The 13,998-nt window shown below is 45.1% G+C and overlaps 1 protein-coding gene across 9 annotated transcripts in view; it reads left to right on the top strand.

Moving 5' to 3' along the window:
- The window catches only part of CACNA1B (calcium voltage-gated channel subunit alpha1 B), a 179,615-nt gene that overhangs the window by 91,193 nt on the left and 74,424 nt on the right, over positions 1-13,998 (top strand). For all 9 annotated transcript variants that reach the window (XR_011849797.1, XM_072124875.1, XM_072124872.1 and 6 more), the window contains exons 7-10: positions 4,376-4,479; positions 6,983-7,098; positions 7,951-8,007; positions 8,901-8,990. Coding sequence is in view for 8 of the 9 variants with exons in the window: in XM_072124875.1 (XP_071980976.1) it covers positions 4,376-4,479; positions 6,983-7,098; positions 7,951-8,007; positions 8,901-8,990 (367 nt within the window). In the remaining variant the exon portion in view is untranslated. The remainder of the gene's footprint in view (positions 1-4,375; positions 4,480-6,982; positions 7,099-7,950; positions 8,008-8,900; positions 8,991-13,998) is intronic.

Here is a 13,998-nt window from a genome sequence, read left to right as displayed (position 1 = left end):
AACGCAATCATTTATCAGATCTTCTGGGTCTTCCGAGACGTTTTCCAGCGCAATGTGTTGCATGCTCCATTGTCAGCTATGGTATTCCATGATTAACCCTGGAGGAATGTGGTGCCAGGAGAAATTGAAAGGATATTGTGTAGATATACATAACCTTGTGCTGATATACAAGGCTGTCCAGCGTAAAACATGGAAACAATCATGCTGACTGGTTAACACAGTTGTGCTACACTTCTGGGGTCTTCGGGTTGAAGTTGACTAAGGGCAATTTTTTCATACAGCCAATTTCCCGTGACATCTTTCTCCCACAGCCCAATATGCTGTATTTGTTTCTTCCTACAGATTTATACCCCAGGGTATTTTCCTTTGCAAAACCAAGTTTTTGGTGGTGGCTCCTTTCAACAGCCTAGTGCCCCATAACAGCTTTCTTCCGCTGCCCAATACTCTGAGATAGCTTAATCCCAAAGCCCAGTACCACATGACACCTTTCTCCCACAGCCCAGTACCTATGGCGGCTTCCCCCCAAAGTCCATTACCCCATGACAGTCCAGCACCCAATGATGACTCCCTCATCCAGCTCCCTCGTAACAACTGCCTCCCACAGCCTAGCGGCCCACAAAAACTTCCTTTCACAGTGCAATACCCCATGACACCTTCCTCCCCTGGCCCAGTACCCATGACACCTTCCTCCCCAGGCCTAGTACCCATGATACCTTCCTCCCCTGGCCCAATTCCCATGACACCTTCCTCCACTGGCCCAGTACCCATGACACCTTCCTCCCCTGGCCCAGTATTCATGACACCTTCCTCCCCTGGCCCAGTACCCATGACACCTTCCTCCCCTGGCCCAGTACCCATGACACCTTACTCCCCTGCCCAGTACCCATGACACCTTCTTCCCCAGGCCCAGTACCCATGACACCTTCCTCCCCTTGGCCCAGTACCCATGACACCTTCCTCCCCTTGCCCAGTACCCATGACACCTTCCTCCCCTGGCCCAGTACCCATGACACCTTCCTCCTAAATTCCAGTAACCTGTGTTGGAAACATCCCACAGCCAAGTATCCCATGATGCTTCCTTCCACAGCTCAATATCTTGTGATGGCTTCCTCCCCAGTACCAGTACAGCATGAAAGCTTCCTCCAACAGTCCAGCACCCAATGACAACATCCTCCCACAGCTCAGAACCTCATAAAAACTTCCTTCCACAGCCCAGTACCTATGGTGGCTTCCCCACCAGTCCAGTACACCATGAAAGCTTCCTCTGACAGTCCAGCACCCAATGAAGGCTACCTCCTACAGCCCAGTATCCAATGACCACATCCTTCTACAGCTCAATGCCTCGTACAGGCTTCCTCCCACAGCTCAGAATCTCATGAAAGCTTCCTCCGACAGCCAAGTGCCCAATGACAGCTTCCTCCTGCACCTCAAGAACTCATAATGGCCTCCTCCAACAGCCCAGTATCTATGGTGGCTTCCCCCCACAGCCCGACACCTATGGCTTCACCATGGCTTCATAACAGCATTTCAGTCATGTTCATGGGTACCCATTTCACATAGGGATATTAATATGGATCAATCCAAGCTGAGCACCAATCATCCCAAATCTTCAGCAAATCTAATGGGTGAATTCCTGGTTGTTGTATAAATCTATGTGTCTCCCTCTAAAATATCCACATTCAGAAAATGAAACCAATTTACAGTCATCAATAAATCACATTTACCTGGACTGACATGGGCTCAGTTGATAATTAACAGCTACCTTAATGGGGGGGGATGATAGTCGTGAGCATTGTGTAGACCAAGAAGAATACACAGATTGAAGAGACAAGCGGGGTGAAAGAGTTAATTATTAATGCATTCGGTTGACGAGGCGGATATTAAATCACATTAGCGAGGAGTGGAGAGTCAAGGCGGAAGGAGTCTACATGGCAGACATGGCATTATTTTTTTTAGTTTTTAGGATTGGTGTTTATTACAGTCCTGGCCAAAGGGAAGAATGGGGTAGGGGTGGGGAGTGCCATACCGAAGTTTACTATGTGCCTTCCCCTTCTGGTGGATGTGTCCTTTACAGGATCCGCAAAAAGATTGCCAAAATCTTAGGGTCTATCACAACTGAGAGTCCCAGCTGCTACAATGTTCTTGATCTTTGAAAACCTTTTTCTCTTATTAGATACATAGTAACATGAAATACAGCCATCAATAAATGTTTCTGACCATTGACCACATATAAATACATTTGTCTAATATTCAGTAACTTCCCATAGTGCACCTGGGCTGTATATGTCTGTTTTTGGTAACTTTAGACAGACATGATGGGGGTCATTTACTAAGGGCCCGAATTGCGTTTTCCCGACGTGTTACCCGAATATTTCCGATTTGCGCCGATTGTACCTGAATTGCCCCGGGATTGTGTCGCACGCGATCGGATTGTGGCGCATCGGCGCCGGCATGCGCGCGACGGAAATCGGGGGGCGTGGCCGAACGAAAACCCGACGTATTCGGAAAAACCGCCGCATTTAAAAACCGAAAAAGTGTCGCTTGGGGACCGCTTACCTTCACCTGGTCCGAGGTGGTGCATTCCGGCGCGTGGAGATGATTTTCAGCGCAGCAGCGCCACCTGGTGGACGGCGGAGGAACTGCCTTCATGAATCCCGGCCGGACCCGAATCCAGAGCAGAGAACGCGCCGCTGGATCGCGAATGGGCCGGGTAAGTAAATTTGCCCCGATGTGTTCTTGCCGAGTCTTCCGATGCCAGGGACTTGTAGTTGCCATATTTTGATACTTTTCTATCTGTAATCAGCACCCACTCGCTATTCCATGATTCCCCCTCCTGGGACGCAGACACTGGTTTCCAGTCCAGGGGTTTATCAGTCATTTCCTGCTTTCTGCAGGAAATGTCTGGAGGCATCGATTAAATATGAATCAGTTATGGAAGCAGAACGAAATTTGCTTCAGTATGTACAATTACAAGAAGGAGCCTATACCACCCCCATCACCAGCGCACGTGTACAAATACAGACAGGGAGATGTGCTAGGGGGCTGCTTCTGCTTCTCTGACATTGACTGTGATATTGTACGGACCTCCAGTGCCTTGTTTACATTGCATGCACTATATATATATATATATATATATATATATATATATATATATTAGTTCATTGCACCCCTAGACATAAGTTTGCTTGGAGCCCTAGAAATACTCAATGGGGCACATTTACTTACTCGGTCCATTCGCGATCGCGCAGCGCGTTGTCCAACGTGGATTCGCATCCTGCCGGGATTCACTAAGGTTGTGCGCCGTGGTCCGCTGGAGTTTACCATCTTCTTCCCGGTGCATGTAAGTGCGTGTCAAGCACCCCGGTTTTTCCGAATCTGTCTGGTTTTCCAACAGCCATGTCCCCTGATTTCCGTTGCATGCAAGCCGGCGGCGATGTGACACCATCCGATCTCGTGTGCCAAAAACCCGGGGCAATTCGGCGCGAAACTGTAAAATTCGGAAAATCCAACGGAAAAGTGCGATTCGGACCCTTAGTAAATGTACCCCAATATGTCCCTGTGTGACAGATACTGTTGAATGTAGTAGTATCCACACCTGTGGTTATTGAGAATTTATCTCATTGTCCAGGGTAGTGCATTCCATAGAATTGCTGCAGCACAAGAAAAGCAATGGAGATAAAAGTGGAAGATTGGGTTTATGGATGATGTTAGTCATGATTATTGGCAGCGTATAGAGTGGTAGACACTGAAGAGGGGGGAATATAGAGGGGTACAGCATGTTGAAGAGTTTTGTGGGTTAGTGTAAGACATTTGTTGTTGTGGGCTACCTGTGTATAGGGTGGTATAGGGTGCATTTAGTAATCTGGGAACAAATCAGGGCACCCAGGTAGGTGCACATAGTGAGAGTAGTGGATTATAACTCTAGTGGGCCCAAGGCAACCCAAACTACCCACTGTGAAGGGCCTTCACCCATGAAGTCCTTGTACATCCTCGTTCCTGCTCTCAGTACATATAAACATAAGTTCCATTTGAGGACGTTTGAAGGTCTAAAGGTCATGAAACCACAGATTAAAAGCAGGCAGAGGGGACGCATCCTACAGACTTGTAGAAGTGATTCCAGACTTGTAGGTGCCATAATATTCATACAGCCCAGGGCCCATGGCAGTCTTAATCCGCCTTTGGCACATACAGCTATCATCATTCATAGGATAATTAACAGAGAAACACAGTGTCAAATGATCTTTTCCACCATTGGTTTTAGATAAAGATGTTTCCTGTGCGGCCTCACCCATTATAGAAGGTCAGACCCTGAACCCAGTACAGATCATTGCACATCAGTCCCATATTAATTAAGAATTCTCTTTATATTTCGCAGACTAATGATGCAGTTGGGGCAATGTGGAACTGGCTTTATTTCATCCCTCTCATCATCGTTGGGTCCTTCTTCATGTTGAACCTGGTTCTGGGTGTCCTGTCTGGGTAAGTTTCTCACATGATCATATTAATTGTGTACATGGAAGCCTCCAGTGGTGTATTCCTCTTGCACTCTTCTCTGAGGATACACCAAACATATCTATAGGGCTGCGAAGAAGAAGACTAGAAGGTCCATAGTGTCCATGAACTTGTGGCATGCCATTATTATGTAGTAGACTGCAATGATAGGCTTCACATGGAGCTTAGAAGCCTACATCTCGGAGGAGGTAAGATGGCATCAAACATGCTTCTTCTCCAAGTCTTCGACCCTACATTTATGATTTCTATCTGGAAACCCAACTCTCATTGAAATCCATCAACATAGTCCAGATATATGTGCACAGAGAGGTTGCACCTCACTCAGCACCTGGCTCCATCCACCTAGTGAACCTACATAACCCCCCCTTCCATGAAATCCTCTCTGTGTGTACCCATTGTGTCCCCCCCACCAGTACGACGTGTTTGCTGGGATTGACCTATCACTGAGCCCTACAGGGGGTAAACAGAAAAAGCACAGGATCTCGATAGCTGCCTGAGCTCCCGGACTAAATTATTCATCAGAGAAAGCAGAACATGACATACGTCCAAGGGTCGTTATCCTTTTATCTCCGTCTCACTCCCCGGCTACCTTCTCTATTTTTGTCCTCGCTTTCATTTCCCTCTATTCCTGTGAATCAGTCTCTCTTTTTAATGTTTGGAATATTGAAGCAAATATGTCTATTTATTGAATTATGTAAAATATATTGGATGAATCACCATCCCCTTGTTCCCTTCTATACATTGTATTACGGCATCAACCATTAACCCCCAGAATTCTTCTGTTCAGAGTCTTCGTATATTTCCTAGTACTAGAAAATATGATATAGTGTGACCGGAGCTCTGTATAGTCTTCAAGTCCCTTAGTGTTCATCCAAATTCATATGCATTATGTGTACACTTTCAATAAAATCGCTTGTCCTGTTGGACCATTAATATTCCAGATGAAAATAAGGCACCATCCAGACACAGAACCGCTGAAATAAGTTTCTAGTCCTTAAAGGGAACCTGTCACCAGGAAACCCATTTTTAGCACTTTCCCAGTCCCCACAGAGCATAGTACATACGCTGCCAAAGTGTTTTTGTATAAAAAATAGGTTTTACAGAAAAAAAGATATGTTATATTGTACCTTTCATTAGCATCTGCTGTGTGACTAGGCACTCATCCCCTGGGAGTGGCTGGAAAGGAGCAGTTTCCCCCCCACGCTTGGGAAACCGCTCCTCTATGTGACCTTTTCAAATATATGAATAACTCCCCTCACTCGGGATTGGCTGTAGAGGAGCAGGGGGCGTTGCTAAGAAAGTGATGGGTGTTTTCATATATTTGAAAAGGTCACATGGAGGAGCGGTTTACCAAGGGTGGGGGGGGAAACTGCTTCTTTCCAGCCACTCCCAAGGGACGAGTGCCTAGTCACACAGCAAGGTACAATACAACATATCTTTTTTTCTGTAAAACCTATTTTTTATACAAAAACACTTTGGCAGTGTATGTACTATGCTCTGTGGGGACTGGGGGAGTGCTAAAAATGGGTCTCCTGGTGACAGGTTCCCTTTAAGATTCTCCTAGTAGCATATCCCACTGTACAGAGAAAAAAATGCAGACATAGTGTAGACAGTTCCAAAAGTTCAGTAGTTTATTATAAAATCTACTCACATGCGAACAGATAAAATTGCGCATTATAAAATCCACGAGGACGCCAAGTCGCTGCCCGACCCTGGGTTTCGCGCCTTAGCTTCTTCCGGGGCATGACTGCTACTTTGGCATACATTCTTCTACTCGATAGTATTTGGGTTTACATTGGTGGTAGGCAAGACCAACACAAGTGGATAGTGTCATCAGATCGTACGCTGGTAAATTCTTGCGACATATTGAACACAACCAGAGTTGTCGGCCATATATCTATGAGGGTCGGAGGTCTTCCAATCCACAAACCCCATGTGATATCCACTGCCAATGAAAAGAGAGACACTAGGTCTGGTGGACTCAAATGGTCCCAACCATGTGTTGAAGAACGTTCATGAAGAAAGTTGGTCTAAAAGTTGCCCATATTATGCCCATTTCATGGGAACTATGTTGATGATCATATATGGAAAATGAGCAAAAATAATATAGTTCTTAAAGTTCAAAGCTAAATAAAAACTTTTTGGATTGGATTACAGTAACCTTCCGAGGACTGACAGAGACAGCAATAAATAGCACCCATTATTCCATGTCTATGGGGACTATTTTTATATTTTGGTGCATCATAATCACACAAATCCCACAAGACCTCAGTTATCAAGTACTGGAAGACGCCGTCCCCAAAGGCGCTTCGCCTGCATCTCACATTTTGCTGGTCCATTGTCGATTAAACACTTTCCATGAAATTTCTCACATTAGAATGACTAAAAATAATTTGTGCAGCCTGGTGGAGTCAGATGAGACTCATCAGCTTTGTTTCACATGATATTGGAGTCTTTTACCGTCTTGCAGGGAATTTGCCAAGGAACGTGAGAGGGTGGAGAACCGGCGGGCATTTCTCAAATTGAGACGGCAGCAGCAGATTGAGCGTGAGCTGAATGGATATCTGGAGTGGATATTCAAAGCGGGTGAGATTCATTCCATGGACCTTTTTATCCACAAATATTACCATTGTATGCCATGTACCTGCCGTAGTGCCATCCCCTTGGATGGTGTTAGCGCTGCTTTACGGAGCTACTCTCAATGACTAAAGCTTAGCTGGATCATCTAATAGAGTCAAAGTAACCTAAAAAGCCCATTGTCCTCCACCCTTTACACTGCAGAGCTCTGTGTACAGATTGGATGCTACTTACATACTCACTAGTGCAAAATGGCACTCACGACGGCCACCAAATGGATGCGTTCTATGATAGTTTCCTCTAAACGTGCTCAATTAGGTGGCCAATACTTTGGTGTCCCCGTTTGGGAGAATGATATGTTGGTAAGTATAAAAAGAGCTTTCTGTAGACCCTATGCCGATAATAAATGGACCAGGCAATCAATATTAAATCTGTGGAGGTCCAATACTTTTAAATCTAATTATTTTATTAAATTGTACAGACAAAAGAAAACACCTCGGGTACTTAGTACCCCTGCAATTTGCTTTCCCGATGTGCTTTCAGGGGTAATTTTCTGCTTTCCAGAGGAGTGGCCTCACATCTAGTCATCATGTGGCCTAGTTGCAGGTCAGTCCATTTCTAGTGATTGGGGCTAAGCTGCAATACCAAAGACAACCACTATAAAATCTATGGCACTATGCTTGGTAAAAAACTGCACTACTCATCTCAAGCGGTGCAATCACTTCATTAGCCAGATCCAAGACTACTCCTTTAATAAATATATATTTTTTTATGTTTGCCTGTTTTATATGATTTTTATATGATAGCCACTTATTTGGTTTGTTCAATAATCACAATGTTTTCTCATGTATGATCCCACAGAGGAAGTCATGCTTGCAGAAGAGGACAAAAATGCGGAAGAAAAATCCCCCTTAGATGGTGAGTAAACCTATTGTAGCTGAAAATCACCCTCACAGTCACTCGGGGGTCTGTGCCCGGCCTTCAATGTTCAGGGTATTATGTGCTTTGTATGAACTCTATATATGTTTCATCAAGTGTTTAGATTTACTACACTGCCTCCACTGGGGAAATGAAATATTACACGTCTTGTACCCATTATCAACAGCATGTCCATGTAATCCACAGCTCAAGATCCTTGTGTTTGAAGGTTTGCATGTATGGAAATGTATGGTATAGTAGAACTCGCGTAGCTTCAATGGATTGTGCAGTTTCCAAAATCCATTGTAATACATTAGGTAATTTAATAGAGATTTATCCTATATTCAGGATTATCGAGAGTGGAGAAGGTTCCTAAGAACGTCTCCCACTCTGGGGGACCCATCCTGTCCTGTAAGACATAGGCAAGCCATTGAACACTATGTAATACTTTGTTTTACCAGTGGTGGCACTACAGGGATAGCAAACACATACTGCTAAGTATCCCCTGATCGCTGAAGGTCTCAGAAGAGGATCCTTCTAAAAAAAAAAGGGCTTGTCCAATGCAGGAATCCCCAAATGTTGACAATTATCCCTTGGAATGAATTGTTATGACTACCTATGTAATGTCCGGGTACCTAGTAGCTAGACGGAGCTGTCCATCATCCTACGAGGCAATGATTGACGGCTCGCCTAAACACGTCCTCATCACATGAGGTGTTTTAATTTCACAAGTCACTTTTAATTTTCTGCCTAGAGACAGGATATACACAGTGCGAGTTCTGCTTGTTACTCCATCATGTTAAAGGGCTGCCAAGCGTCGGCCTCCACCAGGAAGTGATAATATTCTAACATAGTGCAATCCGATAAATAATATATCTGCTCATGTCTTGCAGTACTGAAAAGAGCAACCATTAAGAAGAGTAAGAACGACCTCATACACGCCGAAGAGGGTGAGGACCACTTCACGGATATCTGCTCTGTTGGTGAGTCAGGCGTCGCCCACAAGCTCATCACTGGGTTCTGGAGGGTGGGATTGGGGGCCGTAGACCGGATTCTGAATGAGGACTGATGACTTCGGTACTTGGATGCTATGATGTCACTTGAAATGTTAAATACTCGGCCAATCCACTAGATTTTGAGTGCAGAGGATGGGATTTACAGTGTAATGAGTGAAGCAAAATGACCCAGGCCAGAGGTGAACAGGCCCCACAGCACATGTCTCTAAAACTCTATGGGGCACATTCACTTACCCAGTCCGGAGGAGATCCCGAAAGCTCCGATTCAAGAAGATGTGTCGCTTCCCCGCTTAGGTCCACTGGAGTTCCCCCCCCCCCCCCCCGATTTGTGTGGCATGTAAGCCGGCGCAATTGCCACTAAATCCGTTCGTGTGCAATCGCCTACTAAATATCTGTCCCAGCGACGCGATCCCCGAAAACGTCGGAAAACCAGACAGAAATGCGGCTGCGGGACCCTTAGTAAATAAGCCCCTATATTTTGGTGTGCAAATATCTCAGTTATCAGCTACCCCTCCATTCAAATTCAGTTAGTGACCTAAACCCACCCCCTAGTGTGCCTGCAAAGTATAATACCCCATTAAGTGGCCCCCACATAGTATAAAGCCCCCCTGCATCTAACCCCGCCCCTGCCGCTTATAATGCCCTCACCCCCATCCCTAATTATGATGCCCCCCTCTCTGTTGGCTTAATGAAAATTCCTCCTTTCTGTAGCCCTTCTAATTATGCCCCCTACTTATCATGCCTTCCTTACTGTAGCCCTTCCATCTTATGTCCCCCTTACTTTAGCCCCCTCACATGTACTCTTATAGCCTTTGTGCTATGATGTCATCACGTCGCTCCTGGCGATCAACCACATCAACCACACACATTAGCGGCAGAGGCACAATGGTGTAGTGGGGAGCGTATAGCTCCTTGCTTCACAGTTCCAATCAATTTGTCACCCTCAGCACCCTCCACCAAACCATTGTCTTAGAAACCCGATTTCTCCGAGTATAATCAGGAGCGGCAGAGGCTTCTTTTATGAGGTTGTCACAACCCCGCGGAATAGTTATATAATACTTTCTGACATATTATACCAGATGTATCATTTAGGGATGACTCATTTTCCCTCAGGCTCTGTTCACTTTTGCGTTGGAGGCAGCCACATTTTTTTTTACCATTTGATTTTGTATTGGGCATGCACTGTCATCACGGCCGAAGGTGATCGAAGTAAGGACACAGGTAAACAAGGTCCTTTTGTTTTTTTCGAGAACCACCTGAGGGCCCTAATCCAACAATAATGGATCCTGAACAACCCCTTCAAGGGGGTTATCCCCCTTCATCAGAAATGTAATCATGAGTCCAGTGGAGCAATAAGCACATCTTTATGCTTCTTCTCTACGCTTCATAAGTCTCCGGGTCTTAGACTCTGTTCAGTAGCACAAATTCGTGCCTAGGATGGAATTTCCTCCATAGGATGTGAAGAGCGGCTGTTGTCCCATAATCTCAGTTGTGATCATGAATTGAGGGTCCACTGTTGAATGGAAAAATAATCGCTCGTGCCTGCTTCGTAGGTCTGTAGGACTGACCAAAATGGGCACACCCTTTAAGCAATATAATGCCAAAATTCAGCCATAGTAGAATGGTAAAAGACATTGGGGCACATTTACTAAGGGTCCGAATCGCGTTTTTCCGCTGGGTTTTCCAAATTCTGCTGTTTTGCGTTGAATTGCTCTGGGTTTTTTGGCACGTGATCGGATTGTGTCGCATCGGCGGCGGCTTGCATGCGACGAAAAACGGGGGCGTGGCCGTCGGAAAACCCGACGGATTCGGAAAAAAAAGTGACGCTTGACACACACTTACATGCACCAGGAATAGGATGGTGAAATCTGGCGGACGTCAGCGCAGCAGCGACACCTAGTGGACATCAGGCGCACGACCTTAGTGAATCGCCTGAAGATCCGAATCCTCACCGGAGAACACGCCGCTTGATCGCGACAGGACAGTTTAAGTAAATGAGCCCCAATGGGACTGATGTCAGGTCTTTGTGGAGCTCTTCAAAGACTCCCCCCCCCCCCCAATTTCAGATCTTATATCTACAACTATTTCTACCTCTTCCAACTTGGAATGACATCATGGATGTAGCGCCGAGCTTCCGCACATTAATTCTAATCAATCCATATCGCTATTTAATCCTTTTTAATCTATATTACTATTCAGCACTGCAGACTCCTCATGCTGGGAATCTAGATTAATACCAGAATAATTACAGCGAGGATTTGACTAACCGCATACCATTACAGGAAAACTATTACCAGGATTTCATTTTTTTGCTACATTATATTAGATATAATTGAACTTTGTGTAATATTTAACCAGAGAATGTACATTAAATTTATATAATAAATTATATATTATAGTTGAGGGGTGGGGGTTGATACTGATTTTGCATTTGGTGAACCCTTTCTTGACCTGATTGTTGTCAGTATCCCAAGATAATACTATGTCCATATAGTATGTTCTCAGTGCAGGGGTCCTCACACTGTAGAGTTGTGTGCAACATGGGGCAAACATGGTGGTCAGCAAAGGTTGTCAGAGGCTCGGAACGGTCAAAAATATCTGTTCTTGATACCTGAGCTATTCTGTGGGAGGAAAAAAGCATCAGTGACCACTGTCTTCCTTTCAAGTCACAGGTTCTCCAGTGTGAGGATTCTGTAGAACAACTCCTTATATCTCAGCTTCCTAAACCCTAAATCCCCACAGATACGAAACTTAGGTATGATGAGCCGTTGGGCATAGGGTTGCCAGCTCAATAATACCGGTCAAGAGAGAACTGGGTTTCAAAATACTGGCCATAGTCAGAAGAGGACCAAAAAATAATGGCCGCAATATTAGAGGCCTCGAAAATTCTGGCCACCGTTGAAGGAGAACTCAAAAATAAAGGTAATACAAGGGAGGACTCAAAAACACTGTCCACAATTGGAAGAGAGGGCAAAAATAATGGCTACAGTCAAAAGAGGATTGAAAAATATTGACCACAGCCTGAGGAGACCTCAAAAATATTGTCCACAAGTCTTAAAAGACCTCAAAAATATTAACCACAATAGTAGAGGATTCAAAAATACTGGCCAACTAGGAGAACTAAGAAATAATGAAAAATACAAGGGAGGATGCAAAAATACTGACCATGGTGGGAGTAGAAAAATAATGGCTACGGTTGAAGGCAGCCTGAAAGATACTGACCATTGCCAGAGCAAAACTCAAATACACCTGCCAGAGTCGAAGAAGGACTAAAATATTATGACTACAGTTGAAGGAGGACTCAAAGATAATGGGTGGAATAATAATAATAATTCCTTCATTTATATAGCGCACGCAGCGCTGCACAGAGCTGCCAGATCAGTCCCTGTCCCTATGGGGCTCACAATCTAATCAACCTACCAGTATGTTTTGGAGGGTGGGAGGAAACCGGGGGAATAGGGGAGGGCTGAAAAATTCAGGCCGCAATTGAACTAGAACTCAAAAACACTGGTCACAATTGAACGAGGACTCACAAATACTGACAAATACTGGAAGAAGACTCAAAAGTTCTGGCCACAAGAGGAGATGGGACTCAAACATATCGAAGGTGAGACTGAATGCTGAATTATGGGAGTGAGGTCAACTTTAGCTGCGCACCAGCCCAAACATCCCAAAATGTATCATTTAAAGTAAAATTGTATCAGTATCAGTTCGACACCAACTGAAATTGACCGCAGATTCTCTTTTTTGGAATCAATCGGAATTCTGTAGGTAATATCCACGGTGATTTATGTTCAGATTCACATCGGTCAATCTGGAAATTTAAGGATTTAAGTGGCATTTAGTATGGACTCCGATGTAGAGCCTAGTGGCTCTCCTGACGTAGCGTGATCACACGATAGAGCGGTCTTATTCATCGAGGATCCGGTACACGATCCACTTCACAGGAGAAGCCGAGAAGGGCTGCGGCGCCTGAGTCAGTCACGAGCGCAGCCGCTGCAGATATAAGGCGAAAGCGAAGGGTTATTCATTTACGAGACACCCACTGAATTTATGCTTGCAGACACTTCGGAGGATTCCCCCAGTGGAAACAAAGCTCTTTGCAGGAATGTCAGGAGCAGCTGATTCCTCGCCACAGCCAACTCTCCCAGACGCCTGCAGCCTGTCTTACGACAACGGGGCCAGGTCCTGGTCATACTGACACACAAAGCAGGTCCATTACAGATGGATTACCAGAGCCTGTGCCAGACACTTTCCCCCTCGCTCACTGATCAATAACTTATCGATCCTTCAGTTCCTGGAGGCGGTGGAGACTTTGGGGTTAACCCTTTGCACTGCTTAGTAAATTGGTAGACATAGCAGTCTCCAGACCGGTTTGTACTAAGACCACTTACCCTGTGAAACCGAACAATAGTACAACAATCCTTAGACCCGTTTATCTATAGAGACACCAGACCAGATATCTATCTATACAGACCACAGACTAGATCGCCATCTATACATACTACCATTAATACAGACCCCAAGATGCCCCTATCTATACAGCCCTTAGACTAGAGACGGGATTCCCAAGCTGTGCCCAAATTCAGAATCCAAAAAGTATCAGAATTGGAGCAATATTGTGGCCCCAACCCTTCATAAATATGGCAAACAAGTTGCAGCAAGGATAAAAAAATCCTCCAAATAACTGGTGGTTATAAATGCCCCCCCCCCCCTCGTGTCTGACCACTGTACCCCCAGAATCCCCAGTGTCTGAGCATGATACACTGTGGCACCATCAAGCACTGGAGATTCTGGGGGTTCAATGGTCAGATACAAGAATCAACTATACCCCTTGTATTTGACTATTACATCCCAGTGGATGACCATAATATCTCCAGAATGATTTGATACAGATGCCCCCTGGAAACACTGCATCTGATCACTATACCGTATAGTGGTGCTGGCAGGGATTCTGAGGGTCTATTGGTCAGAT

Source organism: Engystomops pustulosus, chromosome 9, assembly GCF_040894005.1.
Source record: "Engystomops pustulosus chromosome 9, aEngPut4.maternal, whole genome shotgun sequence".
Classification (NCBI taxonomy): domain Eukaryota; kingdom Metazoa; phylum Chordata; class Amphibia; order Anura; family Leptodactylidae; genus Engystomops; species Engystomops pustulosus.
The sequence above is the reverse complement of the archived record's forward strand: the minus strand, read 5'-3'. Positions and strand labels throughout refer to the sequence as shown.